Source organism: Haliotis cracherodii, unplaced genomic scaffold (assembly GCF_022045235.1).
Source record: "Haliotis cracherodii isolate W230 unplaced genomic scaffold, xgHalCrac1.p SCAF_3, whole genome shotgun sequence".
Classification (NCBI taxonomy): domain Eukaryota; kingdom Metazoa; phylum Mollusca; class Gastropoda; order Lepetellida; family Haliotidae; genus Haliotis; species Haliotis cracherodii.
In genome coordinates, this window is record NW_027266286.1 from 8,004,142 (window position 1) to 8,007,060 (window position 2,919).

Sequence of the window (2,919 nt, forward strand, 5' to 3'; positions counted from 1 at the left end):
TGTTGTTACCCTGTCTGGCGCTCAGCATTAAGGGGCTATAACAAGGACTGGTCGGCTAGGAGTCAGTATACTGTGTCTGAGTGGGGTATTCATGTTCAACTGCAGCTAGCACTATAAATTGGCATCAGTCCAAACTAGTAAAAGCAGCCACACAAACACACATGCATGCACGTCACGATATAAGTGCAATAACCTTGGACACTCACCTCACAAAATACACAACACTTAAGTTTCTAAATCTAGATGTATGGCATGTAATGCTGATCTTGCGATAAATGCAATGTCTATGTTTCCATCAGCAAGGTCACACTTTGACTATGAGAGGCAGGTGTCGATCACTCTGTATTTTCTTCTCCTCTTTGGTTTTTTTTCTGGCCTGCTTTTAACTGAATGAGTTTTATCTCTATGGACATCTATTGTCTTGGTAATTAGGGATGTCTTGAAGGTGACATCTATTGTCTGAGGAACTAGGGATGTCTTAAAGGTGGCATCTACTGTCTTGGTAACTTGGGATGTCTTGACGGTAACATCTACTGTCTTGGTAACTAGGGAACTAGGGATGTCTTGAAGGTGACATCAACTGTCTGGGGAAGTTTGGATGTCTTGAAGGTGGCATTCTACTGTCTGGGGAAGTTTGGATGTCTTGAAGGTGGCATCTACTGTCTGGGTAACTAGGGAACTAGGGATGTCTTGAAGGTGACATCTACTGTCTGGGGAAGTTTGGATGTCTTGAAGGTGACATCAACTGTCTGGGGAAGTTTGGATGTCTTGAAGGTGACATCAACTGTCTGGGGAAGTTTGGATGTCTTGAAGGTGACATCAACTGTCTGGGGAAGTTGGGACGTCTTGAAGGTGACATCTACTGTCTGGGGAAGTTTGGATGTCTTGAAGGTGGCATTCTACTGTCTGGGGAAGTTTGGATGTCTTAAAGGTGGCATCTACTGTCTGGGTAACTTGGGATGTCTTGAAGGTAACATCTACTGTCTTGGTAACTAGGTAACAAGGGATGTCTTAAAGGTGACATCAACTGTCTGGGGAAGTTGGGACGTCTTGAAGGTGACATCAACTGTCTGGGTAACTAGGGAACTAGGGATGTCTTGAAGGTGACATCAACTGTCTGGGGAAGTTTGGATGTCTTGAAGGTGGCATTCTACTGTCTGGGGAAGTTTGGATGTCTTGAAGGTGGCATCTACTGTCTGGGTAACTAGGGAACTAGGGATGTCTTTAAGGTGACATCAACTGTCTGGGGAAGTTTGGATGTCTTTAAGGTGGCATCTACTGTCTGGGGAAGTTTGGATGTCTTGAAGGTGACATCAACTGTCTGGGGAAGTTTGGATGTCTTGAAGGTGACATCAACTGTCTGGGGAAGTTGGGACGTCTTGAAGGTGACATCAACTGTCTGGGTAACTAGGGAACTAGGGATATGTTGAAGGTGACATCTAGTGTCTGGGGAACTAGGGATGTATTGAAGGTGACATCTACTGTCTTGATAATTAGGGATGTGTTGAAGGTGACATCTACTGACTTGGGAACTAGGGGTGTCTTGAAGGTGACATCTACTGTCTGTGTAACTACGGATGTGTTGAAGGTGACATCTACCGTCTGGGTAACTAGGGATGTTTTGAAGGTGACATCTACTGTCTTGGTAACTAGGGATGTCTTGAAGGTGATATCTACCGTCTTGGTAACTACGGATGTGTTGAAGGTGACATCTACCGTCTGGGTAACTAGGGATGTTTTGAAGGTGACATCTACTGTCTTGGTAACTAGGGATGTCTTGAAGGTGACATCTACTGTCTTGGTAACTACGGATGTGGTTGAAGGTGACATCTACTGTCTTGGGAACTAGGGGTGTCTTGAAGGTGACATCTACTGTCAGGGTAACTAGGAATGTCTTGAAGGTGACATCTACTGTCTGGGGAACTAGGGATGTGTTGGAGGTGACATCTACTGTCTTGGGAACTAGGGGTGTCTTGAGGTGACATCTACTGTCTGGGGAAGTTTGGATGTCTTGAAGGTGACATCAACTGTCTGGGGAACTAGGGATGTCTTGAAGGTGACATCTACAGTCTTGGTAACTAGAGGTGTCTTGAAGGTGACATGTACTGTCTTGGTACCTAGGGATGTCTTGAAGGTAACATCTACTGTCTGCATTACTAGGTAACTAGGGACATGCTGAAGGTGACATCTACTGTCTGGGTAACTAGGGATGTCTTGAAGGTGACATCTACTGTCTTGGTAACTAGGGATGTCTTGAAGGTGACATCTACTGTCTGTGTAATTAGGGATGTGTTGAAGGTGACATCTACTGTCTGGATTACTATGGATGTGTTGAAGGTGACCTCTACTGTCTTGGTAACTATGGGTGTGTTGAAGGTGACATCTACTGTCTGGATTACTAGTGATGTGTTGAAGGTGACATCTACTGTCTGGATTACTAGGGATGTGTTGAAGGTGACATCTACTGTCAGGGTAACTTGGGATGTGTTGAAGGTGAAATCTACTGTCTTGGTAACTAGGGATGTATTGAAAGTGACATCTACTGTCTTGGTAACTAGGGATGTCTTGAAGGTAACATCTACTGTCTGCATTACTAGGTAACTAGGGACATGTTGAAGGTTACATCTACTGACTTGGTTATCCTTCAGAACATGGGTTAATCCAGACGGTAGAAACACATCAAAGTTCTGACTGATGAAATCAGCTCTTGGTGACATATGCTGTAATAACACCAATGAAGTACCCCTAAACAAATTTCACTCATTCAATCCATACCAAATTCATGTTCAGACAACTTTGCTACTGTATGTCTGTGGGAAACATATAGACCTGTCCTCAGATTTAACTCACAGTACATATTCATTATCAATCTGTGAAAAATATATCCACAATATCGCAAAAATATGAATAAATGTTAAT

General features: G+C 43.6%; 1 protein-coding gene across 1 annotated transcript; it reads right to left on the reverse strand.

The window, feature by feature from the left end:
* Positions 1–671: 671 nt before the first annotated feature.
* LOC139475203 (saposin-like protein 11) lies at positions 672–2,154 on the reverse strand. Its single transcript, XM_071258455.1, has 3 exons — positions 1,990–2,154; positions 1,280–1,360; positions 672–866 (listed from the first exon to the last, which is right to left on the reverse strand). Exons 1-3 carry the CDS (start codon positions 2,152–2,154, stop codon positions 672–674), a joined length of 441 nt encoding a protein of 146 aa, XP_071114556.1.
* Between the last annotated feature and the right edge of the window lie 765 nt (positions 2,155–2,919).

Coding starts and splice junctions, on each gene's coding strand:
- LOC139475203 (XM_071258455.1), bottom strand. CDS start 2,154: ATGCAGACAGTAGATGTTACCTTCAAGACATCCCTAGGTACCAAGACA. Junction 1,361..1,989: donor CATCCAAACTTCCCCAGACA/GTAGATGTCACC, acceptor CAACTTCCCCAG/ACAGTTGATGTCACCTTCAA. Junction 867..1,279: donor CATCCAAACTTCCCCAGACA/GTAGATGCCACC, acceptor AAACTTCCCCAG/ACAGTAGATGTCACCTTCAA.